The 20,000-nt window shown below is 43.5% G+C and overlaps 2 protein-coding genes and 1 pseudogene across 14 annotated transcripts in view; all 3 read left to right on the top strand.

The window, feature by feature from the left end:
- dtnba (dystrobrevin, beta a) overlaps positions 1-3,753 on the top strand; it is a 23,723-nt gene extending 19,970 nt beyond the window's left edge. For 7 of the 8 annotated variants that reach the window (XM_047818389.1, XM_047818386.1, XM_047818391.1 and 4 more), the window contains 2 exons: positions 1-23; positions 1,409-3,753. The exon at positions 1-23 is cut by the window's left edge and continues 28 nt beyond it. In XM_047818389.1, coding sequence (XP_047674345.1) covers positions 1-23; positions 1,409-1,494 — 109 coding nt within the window. In that variant the 3' untranslated portion in view covers positions 1,495-3,753. The remainder of the gene's footprint in view (positions 24-1,408) is intronic. The other variant, XM_047818384.1, reaches the window with a different exon arrangement.
- Positions 1-20,000, top strand: part of LOC113658642 — a 297,616-nt pseudogene that overhangs the window by 102,667 nt on the left and 174,949 nt on the right.
- dnmt3aa (DNA (cytosine-5-)-methyltransferase 3 alpha a) overlaps positions 12,654-20,000 on the top strand; it is a 54,325-nt gene continuing 46,978 nt past the window's right edge. For 2 of the 6 annotated variants that reach the window (XM_027171101.2, XM_027171100.2), the window contains exons 1-2: positions 12,654-12,860; positions 18,608-18,803. In XM_027171101.2, the coding sequence (XP_027026902.2) occupies positions 18,723-18,803 (81 nt within the window). In that variant the 5' untranslated portion in view covers positions 12,654-12,860; positions 18,608-18,722. Of the gene's footprint in view, positions 12,861-18,050; positions 18,143-18,607; positions 18,804-20,000 lie in introns of those variants that run through there. The other 4 variants (XM_027171103.2, XM_027171102.2, XM_047818367.1 and 1 more) reach the window with 3 other exon arrangements.

Genomic DNA, 20,000 nt, shown 5'->3' with positions numbered 1-20,000 from the left:
ACTGCGGAACGGAAGACACAGAGGTACACACCCCCCACACCACCACACCCTCCACATTTAACCTAAATATATTAGTAATGCACTTCACACACACACACACACATCACTCACACTACAGTTATTACACACTCATACAGTCGTCTTCACAAACACGATCCTCCTCTGGAGTCAAATGATTTCACTGGAAAAATGTTTAACCCCCTGGGGTGGGGGTGTGGGGTGTGTGGTAGCAGTGGATTGGCTACAAACTACAGAGCAGTTCATAAATAAACTCCAGCTCTGGCTCTGCACTCGTGGGAAGTGAAGTGAAACAGTGACCTCACCATCAGCATTTGCATTCAATCCTCGATCCGGGAAGAATCGTTCAACGCGAAGGCAAACCTGAGATGATAAGCCCCGCCCACAAACGGTCCCACACTCGCACCAGAAAAAAACAAACAAAAAAACTATAGTATACGAACCAAAGGTTTAAAAAATGTTGTCTGCTTAACCAAAGTAAAATAAAATTGGCGCCCAGCCACCTTTTTCTTTTTCTTTTTTAAATAAAATGGGCACAATTAAATTTTTCAGACGTTTAACATCATCAAACGAAAGCGAACGTCCTGCTCTTTAACCTCCAGCGATATTGATTCACTTCTAATTAAGTGTCCTGCTGCTTCCTGGCTGAAGTGTAGTTAAACCTACGCTGTGATGTTTACAGCCTATAGCTACAGTCTGTGTGTATTAAAGAGCTCATTAGGCCTTAATTACTCGTTAGGATCAACGAGGGGGCTGTTTACGAGCACACGGAGGGTGTGTGGGATGTGGAGTCTTTTTTTTTTTTCCCCCTACACACTTCCTGTCTGGTCAGAGGAGAGATCAGGCAGCGCTTTTATGGTCCAGCTCTGAGAACTCATTATATTACATCACGTTATAGATACTCCGGTTTAATCCGCAGTGCAGAGACACGAATGTGTGTGTGAAGGTTGGACACGTTGTCTGTCCGGCGTGTCCTAGTCCTCCGAGGTAGACTCCAGGCACCGATCTGCGTCCTCTTACACACCGAGCTGAATTTATTATTCGTTTTCCTAAGCTTGTAATACGGAACGAGCGTCTCGGTCCACATACGGTCTAAATTTATCGCCTTTCCTCCTCTTATGTAATCCTCCCTCTCGAAATATAAGGATATTAAAGCACCACGCAGGCCGTAAATAACCGCGGCGTGGCCGTGTTAGTTTTGGCGCCGCACTCCAGCATGAGACGAGCCTTCGAGGTTAACTTCACTGACAAAAATGTGCCTCATGACTGTTTAGTTATACTGTATGTATTTACTGTAGCTGTGTTTTCCTTTATCACAGCAGTTGTGATGTCACAATTACTCGTAAGAGGCGTGGCCTAAAATATGACCCTTGATTTGATGTCATTTCAGGTGCAGCGGTCGGACAGGTGAGAGCGACGGTACAGCAGACCCCACCCAGAGAAACGAAGCGCTCCGTCCACACACCACTGTCGTGATGGCGACGGCGGCGGCGACGAAGATCTGGCGTTCTTGCGTCAGCCAATCAGAGAAGAGCTTCAGGAGCCAATGTTTATAAGTGATGATATCATTTTTGAAAGGAAGATCCTGTTGTTTTAGGTTTTTTTTTCCCTTTTGGTTTTGTTTTGATTGTTTTTGGCTGTTTCTATTATTATTATTATTATTATTATTATTATTATTATTATAAGCTCAGTTTGATTTTGCTGATTGATTTTGTCGAAAGCTAGAAGATTAAAAAACAAACTACTGATTAGGGCCCCGGTTTGGACCGCGGACGTAGGACGAGGACGAAGACGAGGAACGGCTTCTGAGCGACGGTACGAAGGTTCTGTGTTACGGCCAAAGTAAAGATGTGAAGAAGGAATGAAGGAGGGATGAAGTGAAAAGAAAAAGGAAGGTGAAAGTGATGTGATGTGAATAGAGCAGGTCGCTGAGGTGTGGTTAATGTAAGGACGGTGTAGTTAAGGACTGAATCATTTAGTGCTGTTAATTTATCTTTTTATTTTTTTATTTTATTTATTTTCATCAGACAGCTTTTAAGCTCTTGCAGTTGTACGAGTCAAAGGAGATCTTCATGATCATAAATCTTGGGCCTCCAGGCAACAGTGAAGCCTAGTTTCAGACTAAATGATTGTTTAAAGTTTGTATTGTTTTAGTCTAAGGTGAGACTTCTTCCGTGTTTCGTTTAGGAGTGATTCACTAGAATCCGATTCACTAGACGGCATGAAAACACCACCGGTCGACATCGTCATCACCGATCACGATTATCTAAACTTACACGGATTCTGTTCTAGTGGCAGCTAATGTTGTTTTTTTTTTTTTGGTGCTAATCAGAACTAGACTATTCTCTTAGTGTGCTTTCACACCCACTGATCCGATTGCAGGCTCCGATTCAGAGTGAAAACGATTCGTTTGGTTCATTTGCGTTTTGGTTTCACAAAAATGTTGTTTAAGGGGTGTGTTGAGCTGAAGTTCTAAATATGTCGATGAAACGTACTCGGACATGGAGCTGGCACTAAATAAATGACTGCATATTTCTATAAACAACTATACATCTTTCAGTGTTTATCGTCAAGTTTTGTTTTGTTTTTTTTGGTCCACGTGGCATTTGTGCAGTGCTACAGTGCCGTCTCTGTTCAAGCATGTTTCAGTCACTTCCTTCAGTGAGTCGATTCAGAGTCAGATCACCTTCTCATAAGAGTTAAACTTCATTTAGCTAATCGATTCAGAGTCAAGTCACTTTTTCATTAGAGTTCGACTTCCTTTAGTGAGCCGGTTCAGAGTCAAGTCACTTTTTCATCAGAGTTCGACTTCCTTTAGTGAGTCGGTTCAGAGTCAAGTCACTTTTTCATTAGGATTCAACTTCCTTCAGTGAGTCGATTCAGTCAAATTCGCTTTTTCATTAGAGTTCGACTTCCTTTAGTGAGCCGATTCAGAGTCAAGTCACTTTTTCATTAGGATTCAACTTCCCTTAGTGAGTCGATTCAGAGTCAAGTCACTTTTTCATTAGAGTTCAACTTCCTTTAGTGTTGATTCAGAATTTAATGAGACAGAGTTACCGTTTTTGAACTCTACTAGAAGTCTTTTGAATTGCTGGAATATCGAATTCGCCGCCTTTATTTTTCATAGCATACAAAAATCCCGCCTACCTTTTGATTGGAACGCAGTGTTTGGAAAATTATCCCCTTGAAGTATATGATCATGGATTCACTTCTTTGTGCTTGAGTTTGTGTAAATATTAAAAGTAATAGATGGTTTAGTTTTATAGAAGTTATTTCAGGTACAGAAAAGAAGGACGTCTGAATTTATATGTAATGTGTTTGAACAGGACACTTACCCATGATGCCTCTGTCTGTGGTTTTTATTTAAGCACTGTTTGCAGTTGTTCTCATACACACACACGCGCACACACTCTTTGATCTGCTGTGCTAAGTTCTTTTTATACAGGTGTGTGTGTGTGAGTGTGTGTGTGTAAAATGAAGTATGTACTTCTGGATTGTCACTATAATGAAGCTTACAACTGGAGTGTGCTATTCACCTGTGTGTGTGCGTGTGTGTGTGTCGAGCTCAGGGGCTCATGGTGCCGGTAACCACTGAGTTCAAACCTTCACAAAAAAAGAAATAAATCAGACCATCGCTTTTGTTCTGGTCGAGTCTCATGACCAGCGAACGTTTCAAACGAATCGTCTCTGATTTTTCAAATGTATCCAGAATAAAAATCTATTTTTAAAAGGAAATGTTTCGTCCTTGTTCTCTTTTTTTTTATAAGGGTTTGGTTTTTCTTTCCTCTTTCCTCTTTCTTGGTAGCAGAGACCAAACCCTGTTTTGTCGTGTCCCTGAGTTCGTGTGTGATGTCTCGCTCTACAGTAGCGGTTAATGGCTCATGTGGACGTAAACACTCGGAAGGTTTTTCATAAGCGTTTCTCTTTATTTTTTTTGCCTTCTGGGTTTAAATGTACACATTGAATTGCAGCGGTTGTGTACAGTGCTGTGTTTTATCAGATTCAGTGTGATCGTGCTCACCAGCAGCTCGACACACGAGTCACACGATACTCGAGAAACAGGAAACCAACAGTGTTGTGACCTCCTATAACACACTCGCCGTGAAAAAATAACTACTCACTCATTTCCTACCGCTTTATCCAAACTTCTCGGGTCACGGGGAGCCTGTGCCTATCTCAGGCGGCATCGGGCATCGAGGCAGGATACACCCTGGACGGAGTGCCAACCCATCACAGGGCACACACACACTCTCATTCACACACTCACACACTACGGACAATTTTCCAGAGATGCCAATCAACCTACCATGCATGTCTTTGGACCGGGGGAGGAAACCCCCGAGACACGGGGAGAACATGCAAACTCCACACACACAAGGTGGAGGTGGGAATCGAACCCCAACCGTGGAGGTGTGAGGCGAACGTACTAACCACTAGGCCACCGTGCTCCTCATAAAATATCCAATGTGTATTAATTCATACTGACTGCAAATGTTAAACTCTGTCGGCTAAATATATAACACAGTACGATACCATGTAGAAATCCTGATCAATTATCTCTAACAGATGAATTCATCTTTTAATTCAATACATTTTTATTATTTTAAATCAGATCTTTTATTGAATATTTATACAAACTTTATAAGCTGACTATGTTGATATTAATCTTGAACATTTTTAGATGTTAACAGATGTTTTTATTCTATTTATTTATTAATTCTATTGTTAATTTATTATTTTTTTTATTAGACATTTAACTGTTCTTCAAAAGAAATCTGTTCTTAAATTGCAGGGAAATATATATATATATATATATATATATATATATATATATCATGATCCTTGTATAGTCACACCATAGAACAGGAAGGATAAAATGAGGTACAGTAAGTGCTACAGAGTGACCTGTTCTTTAAAGCAGCAGTGTGTAAAGTTTGTGAGGAGTACAATCTAAATCTCATCCCTGTCTGTGTGTGAGAGAGAGAGAGAGAGAGAGAGAGAGAGAAACCCCAACAGTGCTGTTATACATAGGGGGCGGTGCTTATTTCAGGGCCAGAAAAACACAGCTTGAAATAAAAGAAGAGAGCAGATTTGTTGCATGTCTGCTTTGCTGCTCAGAGGGATTTTAAAGTGTAGTTTGTGTAAGAACTAAAACAGGATACAGTATTTTTATTAAATAAACTTAAACAACTTTTTTAAAACTATTCCAGGATTCTATCTGAACTCTAACGGTGAGCTGTGAATAAAAGGGCAATTCGAATAAAAGCCTTATTGTTTCAGTGCTTAGCGAGCGCCCGGATTCCTCATCGGATGATTTTTATTCAATTATAATTTATCACACATTAGGTAATGAAGCCACGCCCCCTGACCTTGTGCTTTTTATCCGTTTATTGTTACGTTTACTGATGTTCTCTCTCTCTCTCTCTCTCTCTCTCTCTCTCTGTTAGGGATTCCTGACTCTTCGTCTGGATAATGAGTAACAATGACTTTCAATGAGTTCAAACCTCGGGGTCAGGGATTTAGTTTGACCTTTGACCTGTGTGATCATAAAGATAACGGTGCTCATCTTGAGCGAACACGGTCGTATTTGCTTTGTGTCTGTTTGGAATTCTCCCTAGTAACACAGTGACCTACTGAAATGGGTTGGTCAGGTGATTCACATGCATGACTGGGCTGTGTGTGTGTGTGTGTGTGTGTGTGTGTGTGTGTGTGTGTGTGTGTGTGTGTGTGTGTGTGTGTGTGTGTGTGAGATTATCAGTTTCTGCCACAGGTGTAACATTAATGAGTCTCCGGAGACATTTCCAGGCTTCGGCTTCTTTACGCCTTCGACACCACCGACAGCCTCTTTAACCAGCTTCTTGCCTTCAGATCAAACACCACCAACATCCATCCTTCAGACTGAACACCGAAGCCTCTTGTCTGTTCTGTAACGGACCGCACCGTAACGTGTGTTCTCCGTCTCAGATCATACCGTGAACACGTTCCAACACAGACATCTTACGCCGTCGACCCGTCACATAAACACACACACACACACGCGCGTGCCAAAGATCCCTAACGAGGTTCTTTTTTTTAGCGCCGGTTCCACTGGTGAATCTGTAGCTGTTCTGCGAGTCGACCGTCGTCCTATTGGCCGATTATAGCTGAGCACCTTAGCAGCGCTTTCTCACTCCGTACTTGTTCACGTCCGCTGATTGGCTCAAAAAAAAAAACATTCAATCTTTCCAACTTAAAAAATTCACAGTTTGTGTTAGAAAATTCTTACACAAAACACGACGGCGGCTAACGTTAAAGGTCCGTCGTGTTTTTGTCTTGCTACGAAGTTCGCCACAAACCACCAACACGAGGACCGCGACCTGAGGCCCTGACGATAAATCTTACAGAACGCAGAAACACAGTTTCAGATTGTTTTATGAAATAATTGTGTTGAAGCAAGAACTAAAGACATCCGAGCGCCTCGTTTGAATCCGCCCCAGATAATCACCTACGCTGGGATTAAAGGAAAACGCATTCCTTTCATCATCCGGAGTGACAGACAGCGAGTGATCGAGCAGGACAGAAAGGTTTTAACCCAGTTTTTGTCTGACCTCCTTAACCGCGGGGTTAGTCGAGGACATCATCAACAGAGACTAAAACAGTGACCTTTGACCCAATTGCTGCGACGAAACAGAAGAAATCAGCGGGAGAGCAGCGGCAGAAATGGATCAAGTGAGGACATGTATGTGAGGTGTGTGTGTGCGTGTGTGTACGTGTGTGTGTGTGTGCGTGTGCACGGTCAGACGACCATTTTGGCGAGCCGCCAACGCAAGCAGACGCGACATGGAACGCATTTTAATGAGAAAGAGGCGAGCCAAGGACAGTGTGTGTGAGAGAGAGATGTAGTGTTGTGTGTGTGTGTGTGTGTGTGTGTGTGTGTGTGTGTGTGTGTGTGTGTTGTCAGGTCACCACATATCTGTTAGCATGTATCAAAGAGGTGATGAGGCTCAAACAAAATTGAAGTAATTTGATACACGGCCTAATCAGATCACTGTATAACTGGAACAGCTGTGTGTGTGTGTGTGTGTGTGTGTGTGTGTGTGTGTGTGTGTGTGTGTGTGTGTGTGTGTTTAAATAGCCCATGATTTACCCAAGGACGCATTCCAAATCTGCTCCCTTGCCCTTCCCTATTCTCCCTTGTTAAGCCTTCCTCTGTTTCAGTTCCTCCCTTCCTGTTCATCCCCCCCCCCACACACACACACTCACACGCACATGCACCCAAACACATAAACACACACAGACACACTCACACATGCACACAAACACACACACACACACACACACACAAACACAGACACACACAGACACACACACACACACACACCGACACACATACACACACACACAAACACACAGACACACACACACAGACACACAGACACACACACACAGACACACACACACGCTCACATGCACACAAACACACACACTCACACACACTCACACACAGACACACACACACATACAAACACAGACACACACACACAGACACACACACATACAAACACAGACACACACACATACAAACACAGACACACACAGACACAGACACACACACACAGACACACACACATACAAACACAGACACACACACATACAAACACAGACACACACACATACAAACACAGACACACACACATACAAACACAGACACACACACACAGACACACACACACAGACACACACACATACAAACACAGACACACACAGACACACACACACAGACACACACACATACAAACACAGACACACACACACACACAGACACACACACACAGACACACACACACAGACACACACACACACAAACACAGACACACACACACAGACACACACACATACAAACACAGACACACACAGACACAGACACACACACACAGACACACACACATACAAACACAGACACACACACATACAAACACAGACACACACAGACACAGACACACACACAGACACACACACATACAAACACAGACACACACACATACAAACACAGACACACACAGACACAGACACACACACAGACACACACACATACAAACACAGACACACACACATACAAACACAGACACACACACACAGACACACACATACAAACACAGACACACACAGACACACACACACAGACACACACACATACAAACACAGACACACACACACACACAGACACACAAACACAGACACACACACACAGACACACACACATACAAACACAGACACACACACACACACACACATACAAACACAGACACACACACACACACAGACACACACACAGACACACACACACAGACACACACACATACAAACACAGACACACACAAACACAGACACACACACACAGACACACACACATACAAACACAGACACACACAAACACAGACACACACACATACAAACACAGACACACACAGACACAGACACACACACACAGACACACACATACAAACACAGACACACACACACACAGACACACACAGACACACACAGACACACACACACAGACACACACATACAAACACAGACACACACACACACAGACACACACAGACACACACACACAGGCTGGGTGTCATAGGTGCCAGAATTCAGTAGAAAAAAAAACAACATAAAATGACACATGGATTTGAGCCTGAGTAACAGAGATGTTGCTGATGTTGCTGATGTTGGTGATGTTGATGATGTTGGTGATGTTGGTGATGTTGATGATGTTGGTGATGTTGACGATGTTGGTGATGTTGACGATGTTGACGATGTTGGCGATGTTGACGATGTTGGTGATGTTGGTGATGTTGACGATGTTGGCGATGTTGGTGATGTTGACGATGTTGGTGATGTTGACGCTGTTGGTGATGTTGACGCTGTTGGTGATGTTGATGATGTTGGTGATGTTGGTGATGTTGGTGATGTTGCTGATGTTGGTGATGTTGATGATGTTGGTGATGTTGACGATGTTGGTGATGTTGACGATGTTGACGATGTTGGCGATGTTGACGATGTTGGCGATGTTGACGATGTTGGCGATGTTGACGATGTTGGTGATGTTGACGCTGTTGGTGATGTTGATGATGTTGGTGATGTTGGTGATGTTGATGATGTTGGTGATGTTGCTGATGTTGGTGATGTTGGCGATGTTGATGATGTTGGTGATGTTGGTGATGTTGATGATGTTGGTGATGTTGGCGATGTTGGCGATGTTGATGATGTTGGTGATGTTGGTGATGTTGATGATGTTGGTGATGTTGGTGATGTTGGCGATGTTGGCGATGTTGATGATGTTGACGATGTTGATGATGTTGGTGATGTTGATGATGTTGGTGATGTTGGTGATGTTGACGATGTTGACGATGTTGGCGATGTTGACGATGTTGGTGATGTTGGCGATGTTGATGATGTTGGTGATGTTGGCGATGTTGATGATGTTGGTGATGTTGATGATGTTGGCGATGTTGGTGATGTTGGTGATGTTGATGATGTTGGCGATGTTGGTGATGTTGATGATGTTGGCGATGTTGGTGATGTTGGCGATGTTGATGATGTTGGCGATGTTGGTGATGTTGATGATGTTGGTGATGTTGATGATGTTGGCGATCTTGATGATGTTGGTGATGTTGACGATGTTGGTGATGATGGTGATGTTGGTGATGTTGGCGATGTTGACGATGTTGACGATGTTGGTGATGTTGACGATGTTGGTGATGTTGACGATGTTGACGATGTTGGTGATGTTGGTGATGTTGATGATGTTGGCGATGATGGCGATGTTGGTGATGTTGGTGATGTTGGCGATGTTGATGATGTTGGTGATGTTGACGATGTTGGTGATGTTGACGATGTTGGTGATGTTGACGATGTTGGTGATGTTGACGATGTTGGTGATGTTGGCGATGTTGACGATGTTGGCGATGATGGCGATGTTGGTGATGATGGTGATGTTGACGATGTTGGTGATGTTGACGATGTTGGTGATGTTGACGATGTTGGTGATGTTGACGATGTTGACGATGTTGGTGATGTTGACGATGTTGACGCTGTTGGTGATGTTGACGCTGTTGGTGATGTTGGTGATGTTGGCGATGTTGATGATGTTGGTGATGTTGACGATGTTGGTGATGTTGACGATGTTGACGATGTTGGTGATGTTGACGATGTTGGTGATGTTGATGATGTTGGTGATGTTGACGATGTTGGTGATGTTGACGCTGTTGGTGATGTTGGTGATGTTGGTGATGTTGACGATGTTGGTGATGTTGACGATGTTGGTGATGTGGATGATGTTGATGATGTTGGTGATGTTGACGATGTTGGTGATGTTGACGATGTTGACGATGTTGGTGATGTTGGCGATGTTGGTGATGTTGGCGATGTTGATGATGTTGGTGATGTGGATGATGTTGGTGATATTGGCGATGTTGACGATGTTGGTGATGTTGACGATGTTGGCGATGTTGACGATGTTGGCGATGTTGATGATGTTGGTGATGTGGATGATGTTGGTGATATTGGCGATGTTGACGATGTTGGTGATATTGGCGATGTTGACGATGTTGGTGATGTTGACGATGTTGGCGATGTTGACGATGTTGGTGATGTTGATGATGTTGGCGATGTTGACGATGTTGGTGATGTTGACGATGTTGGTGATGTTGATGATGTTGGTGATGTGGATGCAGCTCCAATGGCATTTAATAGGATAAACTTTTCAGCACACAGGAAACCCAGAGCTTCTTTTCTCAGAGCAAATGTTGGAGTCAAATCGCAGCGATACATGACACTGAGTTACCACAGACGCTAGGCTCAGCTAGTAAGGAATAAAGCTTCTTTAATCAGAGGTAAAGTCAGGGTTAAACCCACTGCTACACTAACAAAAGGGCATTCTGGGTAACAGAGGAAACAAAAAGTTTTTGAAATAAATCTTGCTGAAGGACACACATTAATTATAGAGAGTCATTTGTGGAATTTTTTTTAAGAATGCAGACATGATGGTTATGTGTTAAAGTGTGTGTATGTGTGTGTGTATAAGTGTATGAGTGTATATGTGTGTATATGTGTGTGTGTATGTGTGTGTGTGTGTGTATGTGTGTATGTGTGTGTGTGTGTGTGTGTGTGTGTGTGTGTGTGTTGTCAGAGGCAGTAAGTGGGTCACTCCAAGCTCAGTGAAGCCATTTTGGATCTCAGCTGCTCAGTATTAGTGTGTTATGGAGCACAAAGGGAAATGGGGCAATAATAAGTGATGAAGCCAGAGCAGATCTGTTGACAGCTGACGCCTTAGTTTCATTTTTAATCAGGATTTACTGCACACAGCTCCTTATATCTGAGCGATAAAACCCACTGTGTCATGTTGTTATGGTAAAATAATCAGTGATGGACTGAATAGTGACAATAGTGAGGTGTTATTCATCTTATACTACAGCGCACTCTTTAGCTCTTTATAGTTACAATTAATGTTGAAGAGCAATTTCCTCTTCTCACTCACACCATGAGCAGTAATAAACCCTCGGTCCCTCACCTGCCCTCGCTGTTCTTGGTCCCTCACCTGCCCTTGCTGCCCTCGGTCCTTCACCTGCCCTCGGTCACTCACCTACCCTCGGTCCCTCACCTGCCCTCGCTGTTCTCGGTCCCTTACCTGCCCTTGCTGCCCTCGGTCCTTCACCTGCCCTCGGTCACTCACCTACCCTCTGTCCCTCACCTGCCATTGCTGCCCTCGGTCCCTCACCTGCCCTTGTCGTTCTCGGTCCTTCACCTGCCCTCGGTCGCTCACCTGCCCTCAGTCACTCACCTGCCCTCTGTCCCTCACCTGCCTTTACTGTTCTCGGTCCCTCACCTGACCTCGGTCGCTCACCTATCCTCTGTCTTTCACCTGCCCTCTGTCCTTCACCTCTCCTCGGTCCCTCACCTGTCCTCTGTCCTTCACCTGCCCTCGGTCTCTCACCTGTCCTCTGTCCTTCACCTACGCCGCTTTACTGAGAAACCTGTTGACTGTTTCGGAGCCTGACACTAAAGACTCCTTCCTGCTACACTAAATATTCTAAAATAAATAAATAAATAAATATCCTGCTACAAACTCTTCTTTACAAATGTGTTCATGTGGACCGTCTGCAGCAGAAGTTCCTGTGACCTTCAGGACCACGAATGTCTGCTTGAAGGTTTCACCTCAGTGCTGAGTTTTATTTAACTACTGAATGTTCAGCTGAACTTCTCCAACATTTCACACCGAACGTTCCCACGTGTCTGATCGTGTTTGTGTGACTAGAGACGGTGAGATGTTGTTAATGTTTTGGTCACGTTTTGGTTTCTTTATGTCGACAAGAAATGGCAGATTTTGGCGCTAATGAAGCCTTTCGGGTTTTACAGTTTTGTCCGTTATTTTTTTTAAACATTTAAATACTAAATATTTGAAATTGCGCGGGATTCAATCAATTCGCCACTGAGATCCAAACCGCTACAGTTCCAATATAAATAAACTCTCTCTCTCTCCCTCTCTCTGTGTGTCTCTCTCTGTGTGTGTCTCTCTCTCTCTCTCTCTCTCTCTCTCTCTCTCTCTCTCTCTCTCTCTCTCTCCTCCCGTGCTGTCACGAGCACCGACGACTCGAACGACTCTCCCACCGTTTTTAGGACCCTGCGGAAACTCTTTCGGTCTGACGTCCTCTGCGGCGCCGCGTTAGAGCCCCAGTGAGCTACCGGGGCCGGAGTGAGGGAGAGAGAGAGACAGAGAGAGAGAGAGAGCGGCCGCGGAGGGAAGACGGGACGGGGCAGCGCGCAAGCGACTTCCGGAGGGGGGCTCAGGCCTGGGGCCGGCGAAACGGGTAACGTTTCACAATATTTTCCTCTTCTCCCTTGCTGTATTTTTTCCTGCGCACTAATCCCGAGCCGAGGCGCGCGCGCACACGCACTAACGGTATGGCGTTACAGTATGTCTGAAGGATTCGCCGTTTTCCCCCCTCTTTAGTCCTCACGAGTCACCTTCGGGGAAGACAAACACTCACCGAATAACGAGTAAAGAGGTCGCCGAGCTTCCTATTCGCCGTTCGTGGAAAATCGGTGACGTTTTCTCCCTCGCGCTGAACTTGGTATACAGTATACTGTAGATAAATCCGTCCGGCGCCGAATTAAACACCACACTGTACATCACACGGTGTCCTCGTGGTGGCGTCCTGCTTGTGACAGAGACGCAGGTGTGGACTCAGGACATCAGAGAGAAACCTGTCAGTGTTTAACACCTGAGATGTGTAACATAAGTCTTAACATAATCCTGTAGGTGTTCATTCTACACTATGGAGTGTAATAAACGTTTAAAGTCTTAACCCTGCAGATGTTAATTCAATGCTGTAGGAGTATACTGAATACATAATAACGTGTTAATGTCACCCAGTAGGTGTTGATTCAATACCGTAAGATCATAACAATGTATTAAACACGTCCGTGTTATCCTGTCAGTGCTAATTCTACACCGTGGAGTGTAATAAACATTCAAAGTCGTAACTCAACCCTGTGTGTGGTAATTAAATTCAGAGTATATTAAACACTCAGTTCTTAACTAAAACCCTGTGAGGGTTGACTCAATACCGTACAAATCTAATCGATTAATCCAAACAACAAATTTCTTAATGCGACATTGTATGTCTTAATTCAACCTTACAAGAGTGTAATAAACACTAAATAATGACTTAACGCAACTTTGTAGGTGTTAATACACACCGTAGGAGTCTGTCAAACACTACTATTAAACAATGTTGAATTAACACTTACAGGACTGCATGAAAACCTTTTGAAGTTGAACCTGTGGGTGTTCATTCAGTGTAATAAGATTTTCTTCAACACTTACAGGGTTTCTCTTTTAAGTCCAAGACCCAACTAGAACATCAACACCGTTTAATAACACGATTAATACCAGTTTAGATTCGATTAAACACTATCACAGTTACGAAATGATATGGATGTTATATATCAGTGTTATAAGATTTAAAAACAACCGTGCAGGTGTTTACCCAAAGGTGTAAACGCTAACTGTGTGTTAACGCTAATTGTTTTAGAAGTCAAAGTTAATGCAACACTTCTAATTATTGTGTTAGAAGCTGTTCTTTCAGCCGTGCGTTAAGTAAATCAATAACGTTAGTCTGTTGTGTTGAACAGTGCAGCTGTTCATTTAACAGTGTATGAGTTAATCAAACACTACAAACAAACATGCTAACGCAACATGACACAGCGGTGTCGTAATGCACTGAGGACTCCTTGTGTGATTGTTGTACACCTTACCTATGTAGCTGAACGTCCACAAAACTGTCCTTTTAGTTTCCGCTTGTTTCCCACAACAGTTAATTCCGGTCCCCTAATCTGATTGGACACCGATTGTCACGTAACATTAGTTGGAAGCGGTCACTACAGTCGAGTTAGTGACATCATCCGAGGACATGGCAAATGATATGAGTTTTAACTTTTGACTTAAAGGTGAGGTCTCCGATTTTTGAAAGCCAATGTTGACGTTTGAAATCACCAAAACAAACACGCCCCTAACCCAAATGGGTCCCACCCCTGTATCGATAGCTCCGCCCACACATACATACGTAACCCAGGCGACTAACAGAAAGAAATGTGTCTTTATCATAGCTGAAGGGAAGAACAATACGATTGTAGATAAACAAACAAGTAAAAATGCTACACAAGCATAATGATGTAAAGGACAAAGGCATATATTAGTTCTGTGTAACAAAGCAAAACCAACGTTACTCACCTATCGAGAAGGAAAAAAGCGCCTCGGCGTCTTAAGTAAAGTCGGCCACATATTCACGGAGTTTCCCGAGTCGATAACTCCTGAGCTAAACGCTGTTACTACACAAAACGCGGTTGTAGCTGCCTCTCTACATTACTACGATAGAAAAGAGGTGTTATTTGTGTAGTAACAGCGTTTAGCTCAGGAGTTATTGACTCGGGAAACTCCAACCTGTGAATATGTGGCCAACTTCCTGCTCCTTCAGTTCTCTCCAGCGCTGGAAAGCTGATCCTATATTAACACGTCCTACTTCTTGTCCTTATCGTAAGTCTTTCTTCTCTTTCTTTCTTTGTTTTTATCCTCCATGTCAATGTTAAAACCGCTTTCTGCTAACGTCACACATGCGCACCGAACACTCTCTCCGCCGTATATTGACAAGCCCCGCCCCTTTCTGCTCATTGGCTACACGTCTGTTTTGATTTTTGTTTTGATTTTAGCCGCCGTGCTATAAAGCGCCTGTGGCTAGTTCAGGATGTTTTTGCTAGAGAAGCAGCAATAGTGCTTAATAGTGCTTTATTACAGCTTTGGCTAGCTGGCTACACAGTGTGTGCAGATATTCAGTAAAACCGCTCAACTTGCTTGTGCCATATTGCTTAAAAATATAGTTTGTACTTCATAGGAAGCCCCACAGCTGAAAGTGGAGACTCCTTTCTCAAACAACACGTAGCAAACCTGCTCCACCAGTTTCGCACATGTCTAGGTAACGTTCTACGTTTTCTACGTTTATTTTTAAAAAAAAAATTAAGTGACTTCCTGAAACCACTGGAACCGATCGATACGATCCTGGCTGAAATTATTTCATGCTGGAACCCGACAGCTGCATTTTAATTGACAGGCTCCTGCACGTCGCTGCCGGGTTTCCACACCACACCCGTCACAGGTGATTTCACACCTTTTCACTCGACGGTGTCTCCTTAATGGATGGAGGAGAATCGAATTAAATGTCCCTGCAGATCAGGAAAAGCTCTAAAATAACTAAATTAAAGCGACAGAGAATACAAATAAATTGCTGTGTCATGCCATATTAATATTTATGCTAATTCTGAACTATTATGTCATCATCAAATGTCCTCGATTCCTACAGGTCAGAATTTTCTAGCAGAATGTGGCCGAGACCATGGATTTTGAGTTAGCAGCCAATGCTAGCTGTAATTACGGTGTCCATTTAGTCACATGGAGTCTTTTCTTAGCAATTTATCAACAAATCTGACTGAACAGTTGATTTTCTGAAGAGATTTGTCCTTTTTTCTGGACATATATTCAAATATATTCATTTGTCTGAGGTAAATATGTAGCGAGTATGTGTGTGTGTGTGTGTGTGTGTGTGTGTGTGTGTGTGTTTATTTAGAAATTTCCAACGGTTAATACAAAACATGTTGTTTTAGTCCTGGTGGTTGTGAGGAGTTTTTTTTAAACACATCTGAGGGAACATTTTAATTCTCCATACGCTTACAAATTGAGCTAGCAAACAACTTAAGCCTTAGTCATGATTTACTTTAATCTCAGGATGAGATAAAATAGTGCAGACAAAAAAAAGTTATTGTGCTGTAAAACAAAACGTGTTCAGTTTCGTAGTTGTGAGTTTAAAACAGAGTTAACTGAGGAAAAACTGCTGAGTAAATTCTGTGTTAGCGTACTGTGTTAGCGTACTGTGTTAGCGTACTGTGTTAGCGTAATGTGTTAGTGTACTGTGTTAGCGTACCGCTTTGTTATACTGTGTTAATGTGTTAACTGTTTTGTAATACAGTGTTAGCTTACGGTTTTGCTATACTGTGTTACCGTACTGCGTAAGCATACTGTTTTGTTTTACCCTGTTAGCCTACTGTCGCGCCATACTGTGTTAGTGTATTGTGCTAGCGTACTCTCTGTGTTCTATACGCTCTACACATAGCTGTGTCTTTTTTACCGTTACTACTTTTGACTTTTTTTAAATAATTTACCGTTAGTTTACTGTATATTCCCACACATATCATCCTGTTGTCACGGTCCCTGCGTCTTCACCTCGTCTCTGTAAAAGGTCCGTTGGCTAAATCTTTAGCCTCAGTCATTAGCAGGATTGCTCCGAATGTGTATTTCCACGTTGCCTAGCAACAGCATCATCACAAAACAAAAAGCCTCCCGTAGCACGTCTCGTTAAATTGTCACAACAATTACAGAAGATTTTTAGATCTTTTTTTCTTTAACTTTAGATAAATACAGCCGGGCAAGATGATTAACCTCTTGGGGATTAGCTAGCTAATCAGCGATAAAGACAGGAGAATAGAAGTTGGCGACATTTGTACCAAAATCTGCCTCAGCTCAGAAGAACCGACAAACTGATTTGTGGCCTTGTTGTTATGTGGTCTCAGTGAAGGCTGTAATGGAATCCTGTGAAAGGAAAAGTCACAAATTGAATTGTGTAGCACTTTGTGTTTGCACACTAACAGCGTGATCAACACCAGCATTAGTGTGCAGGACAATCCACGCTAGTGAGAGACGCTGGAGATGAAGGGTGCAGCGCTGCTCGGGATAGAAACTGGCAGCAGTTCAGCGAGCGCCATGTTACACAGGCCAGTCCCACGCGGGAGGATTTTTACAGCGAGCCAGTCCACGACTTGCTTATCTTCATTCCTCCTCTCCTGCAAAAACTTAAAAAAAACCTGAACAAAACTGCTGACTGCGCCGACGCGAGCCGACAAGATAACGAGCTTCAAAGACTCTCCTGTTTTGCTTCTAAATAAAGCGAGTTTGACTGATGCTCAAATTGCTGCTTTAGTCGAGGATGAAAAGCCTCTGTGGAAAATCCCAGACGTTTCACCCCACTTCATGTCTGTATTACAGCTGCTACGCGACACGTTTAAAGACGTCTTAAACGCCGGAGAGCGACTGCTGAACCGTTTTATACTCCTTTCAGCCGGTCGAAGTGTTTGCACAGTAAAACAAAGGTCTCAATACATTAAAGTGACGCCGTGTCTGCGCGTCTCTTCGGCTCGACTCTTTGTTTTGTGATTCAAATTTGAAAAATCTTTTGTCCTTAAACGAATGTATACGATGTCCCCCGGACTCACGCTAGTACACGATGGATCCCAGAGTGTCTCTTGTCTCTGACTGATGCTTTCGTTGCCAGTGTGCGTAGCCTGTTCTAAAGGTAAGCGATTTTTAAGCTGACCGGCGAGTCGACTCATCAGACGCAGCGATCCCTGCTGCTTTTATCCAAGCTTTATTTTTCTTCCTTATGTTTCTACAGGAAGGATAAAATGGACCCCAAGATCTGTACGTTTTTTTCTCCATTTCTGAAGAAACATCAGACCACGAGCACCAAAGGATCGTTCGAGACAAGTATTTGGTCTCCTACTTAATATGTGAAGAAATTTCTTTGTTTTTCTTTCCACACATAACTCACATGCTGAAGATGAAAAAGAAAAAGAAAAAAAAAAGAAGAAGAAAAAATGAAGGATTGTTTATTTCCTAAGTTTGCACTCATATACATGCTAATGGAGCTAAAAAGTCATTGACGGTATAGCCTCCGGTTTAGCATCGTACAAGCTACAGTTTGACAGAAATCGGCCGAACAGACTTACTGACAAGTCGTTAATTAAAAAGAACAGACCAAAGTTAGGAGGCGTGGCCTAAACTCTGAAGGCGGAGTTCTGTAATAAAACAGTTCTGATTTGATTTGTACGCTCAGTTGGCATTTTGTATTAGTAGCCGTAAGATTTAACCACGTGTCAATTCGTCGATTTTCATGATCGTTTCCAGTTTTCCTCAATAACAGAGATGATGTTTTTTTTTCTCCTTCCACAGGGAGAAGGAGGACCTGAAGGACGGAAGGTGGATCAGCAACATCGCTCCAGAACTTTATTTCTTTCTCATCCGCGTTCATTTCTAAATGCATCGCAAGTAGTCGGGTTTAGTTTCGATGATGCCGTCCAACGCCGCCGCTCTCACCCCCGAGTTCAAAACGTCTGACGTGGACTGTGACGCGGCAGCGAAGAAAGCGGTGAGTCTGTGTGCACGAGTGAGTGTGTGAGTCTTGGCGCAGAGACACACACACACACACACAGCAGGAAGCTGGAGCGAACCCGAGGCTGAGAAGGACGAATGAGGGACGATGTGGTTTGTCCTGAAAAGACTTCACCGTACAGGAAGTGTGAATTATTGATACGTGGCTTTTCGCCCAAACCGTGGACAAGTTTTAGGCGACGCTGCACAGAAAATGTACACCTACTGTGTTAAACAGTAACTCGTCCTGTATTGAGTTCAGTCATGCAGATAATTAACTTTAGCGAGGGAAAACGTTTACTGCTCAAATCCCAGCGTTAAGGAACCTCCCTAAATGTTTAAATGTATCTCAGTTCACTTATTACTTCCTTTTGGGTATAAATTGAATGGACTTTTCTGTTGGGTGGGGTGGGGGGGGCATTCTCTGTGTCAGTCTCAGTGACACTAACCAAACGTGTGGCGTCTGCTAGTTCATGTATGAGAACTAACTAAGAGGTCAGACGAGATCTTCCTTCAAACTGGGCGGTATAAAAAGATGCGGTTTGCTGTCTTCCCGTCCATAAGAGGAAGAGCACGTTGTCCTTCACGCGCTCTAACTGGTAGCTGTCGTGTGATGGCTGAGAGGCGGCGGGAGACCGGGCAAATGTCGGGTGAACGCCAAACCTGGAGGAAACTGAGGATACCACTGGTAGCTACTGTGCGAGTTACCGTAAAATTACTCGGGTCCACGTTGTATAAACGCAGACCGTCCTGACACTGGAGACTCCTTCCTTTGAAGTCTCATAAATTTCGTCCGTTACCATAGAAACACACGGCTAACTTTAGCGCATTTCAGACCAATCAGTATGCAGCATTCAGTGGCACTCTTGCTCGATTAGCTGCTAGGAAGTGGGACGTGTCCCTTGTTGACAGAAGGACACCACATTTTAAAACCGGTTTAAACCAGACGCCTTTACATATAAACCACATCCTGACAGGACCAGACTCCGGCTCACACGAGCGCTCACACCGGGTCTTTCACTTCTAATCTTTTACTTTACCTTCCGGAGACGAATCTGAACACTGCGTCGAGAGGGGATGTGTGAACCGTGTGTCTTTACCCACAATCCTTCTGTTCTGCGCTTTGGAGTCGAGTTTCATTTCCGGTTTATGGCCACCGGAGTGATTTTGGAGCTGAGCTGAAGCCACTGAATTA

Source organism: Tachysurus fulvidraco, chromosome 9 (genome assembly GCF_022655615.1).
Source record: "Tachysurus fulvidraco isolate hzauxx_2018 chromosome 9, HZAU_PFXX_2.0, whole genome shotgun sequence".
Lineage (NCBI taxonomy): Eukaryota > Metazoa > Chordata > Actinopteri > Siluriformes > Bagridae > Tachysurus > Tachysurus fulvidraco.
The sequence above is the reverse complement of the archived record's forward strand: the minus strand, read 5'-3'. Positions and strand labels throughout refer to the sequence as shown.